The following is a 2,450-nucleotide window of genomic DNA, read 5'->3' on the forward strand; positions in this document are numbered from 1 at the left end:
TAGCTAAATAAAAAAAAGTTACAATATAAATACATAAAATTTACAAATCAAATTAATTCTCATTCTAACAGTTACAAGCATACCCTTAGCTTAGTGAAAAAAAAAAAGAAAAAAAAAAGACAAAACTAAACTCGTAAATCGAAACTGAAATTATCCAACAATATAATGACACAATAATGTGTAGCACAAAACTTCCGTTTTGGTTGCAATGAACCAACCACAGAGGGGCAGTCAGAAGCCATTACGGCAGTTCGAGAGAAAAGCGGACACAGTTACATTCGTGTGGTGAACTCCGTACAATAATGCTTATACTTCTTCAAACTTGTTTTTTTTTTTTTAATTCTTTTTGCCTAAACTGTGATTGGCTTGGGTGGTTGATTAATAAAAACGAATTCCTCCTAATTAACAAAAACTAAACTAAGTTACATGTAACAAGATATTTGGCACTAAAAACCAATACATATATATATATACGCCATTATTCTTCTTAATTCGTATACTTTAACCAAAGAGAGAGCACATATATTATACTCTACTATTCTAGCAAAAAGAAACGTAACCATGTCAATCTCTTACAGGGCCATTTCTCTAGTTCTGCTAATGCTTGTCAATGGTTTTGTTTCAGGTTGGTTCTTGAATGTGTTGATCTTTATTTTCTTTCTTTTTTTTTTCTGAAGAAAAATTAAAAACAATTTTATATTATTTCCCTTCCTTTTGGTGTATGATATATAACCCTTTTTTTTGTTCAAATGTTTTTAATTTTTGTTGCTGTACTATTTTTATACTGTTTATGAATTTCTTTTGGGTTTTGATGCGTGTGGGTTAAAAGCTTACCAATTTACCTTTTTTGTTGTTGTCTCAGATGCAAGACAACTTAATGAGAGAACAGGTAAATGATTCCATATGACCCCTTTTGTATCCATTTCTAGTTATGTATAAATTATGATACCACATTATATATATTTAAAACGAAATCCTAACTAGGATTTGGAGTCTAAAGATGTGATTGCTGATTAATGTTGGAGGTCATCAACTTTAATCTATCATGGTGGTTTCATGGATGATGAACAAGTAGTTTTATTATTATTTACTTTCTGTTTTTATCCATGTCTTAGATGTGTTGAAACTACTTTACTTTATTTTTAAAAGAAAAGGGGACTTTAATTTCGCTCACAAATTAGTTGAGTTGTCCTAGAGGATTACTTTCCTACGCACACGTACAATGCTAACTTAAATCATACTATGCCTATGCGGAAGGAAGATATATTCAAAACACCAAATAAGGCATGCATTTGAAATATCCGAAAGAAAAAAGAGAAACAAAGAACCATAAATTGATGCATGTATAGTTCATAAGCAAAATGTCCCCTTTTTAGATTAAACATGTAAGTCAGCTCACAAAGGTAGTATATTCAAGCAAGTAGCTTTAAAATCTAGCAGTTTATTTTTGTAAAGTTTTTTTTTTCCTAGTATTTCCAATCCAACAAAACAAGAATTAATCTTAGCATTTAAAAATTTTGCCACTAACTAATGAATTATACATACATTCTTATCTATCCATAGAAATACTTTTAAAATAGAAAGCTATATTATTTACGAAGTTATTCCTGGATAAAATATTATTCTATATAATAATAATAATCTACTTTTACTATTTACGGTATATAATGAAAATTTAAAACTTTGTTTGTATAATTTATTAATGTCTATTAATCCAATAATAATAATAATAATAATAATAATAATAATAATAATAATAATAATAATAATAATAATTAAAACTGAAATCAACAACTTTATTTTATCTCAAAATTTTTGAATAAAGCATAATTCTTTTTAAACTGATTATTTCCAGTTATCCATTTTGTTTTGTTTTTTTATATATATTTTCAGGATTGAATGGTATAGTATTGGCAGATTGTGCCGCAGTGGAATGCAAGGATAGGTACATCAAGATATTCCAAGGTAAATATGATGGAAACAAAGTGATCAATGGAGAAATTGTGAACACTTGCCCCGTTACAATAACTGACCTACATGTGGATTGTGGAGCATTCATCAAATCAATGAAATATATTCCAGTCCCACCCTACGTTTTAAGGGCAGTTAATAACACTGACTGCGTTGTCAACAATGGCAGACCAATTAGAGGACATCCTATCTTCTTTAAGTACTACAACTCCGAAATGCTTCCCCTCACTGTTACCTCCTTCAAGTGCTTCCGTCATTGAAATTATTATTAAGCCCTAGGTTAAATTAAAGAGCTTTAATTTGATGCTTTTTGTTTTACAGTACTTTTATGTTTGGTTGTGGAATTTTTAATGCAGTTTAATGGAGATAGGCGGAAATAAATAAAAAAAAAAAAAGAAAAGAAGAAAGAAGAAAGAAGAAAGAAGAAAGGAATAATGGAGCATCAATGTTTTTTTTTTTATAACAGTTATTTTTATTTT

The 2,450-nt window shown here is 28.8% G+C and overlaps 1 protein-coding gene across 1 annotated transcript; it reads left to right on the plus strand.

Moving 5' to 3' along the window:
• The first annotated feature begins 561 nt into the window (after positions 1 to 561).
• On the plus strand, positions 562 to 2,231 carry LOC107611003 (TPD1 protein homolog 1-like). The gene is made up of 2 exons (XM_088495555.1): positions 562 to 625; positions 1,894 to 2,231. The coding sequence occupies exons 1-2, from the start codon at positions 562 to 564 to the stop codon at positions 2,229 to 2,231; spliced, it is 402 nt and encodes a 133-aa protein (XP_088351681.1).
• Positions 2,232 to 2,450: the final 219 nt, after the last annotated feature.

The sequence above is a fragment of the Arachis ipaensis genome, chromosome B8 (assembly GCF_059453495.1).
Source record: "Arachis ipaensis isolate K30076 ecotype BB chromosome B8, ASM5945349v1, whole genome shotgun sequence".
NCBI classification, from domain to species: Eukaryota; Viridiplantae; Streptophyta; class Magnoliopsida; order Fabales; family Fabaceae; genus Arachis; species Arachis ipaensis.

Bases quoted from the DNA above. Each gene is read 5' to 3' on its own strand.
- LOC107611003 (XM_088495555.1), top strand. From the start codon at position 562: ATGTCAATCTCTTACAGGGCCATTTCTCTAGTTCTGCTAATGCTTGTC. The intron at 626-1,893 runs GTTGGTTCTTGA...ATATATTTTCAG, and splicing joins TGTCAATGGTTTTGTTTCAG to GATTGAATGGTATAGTATTG.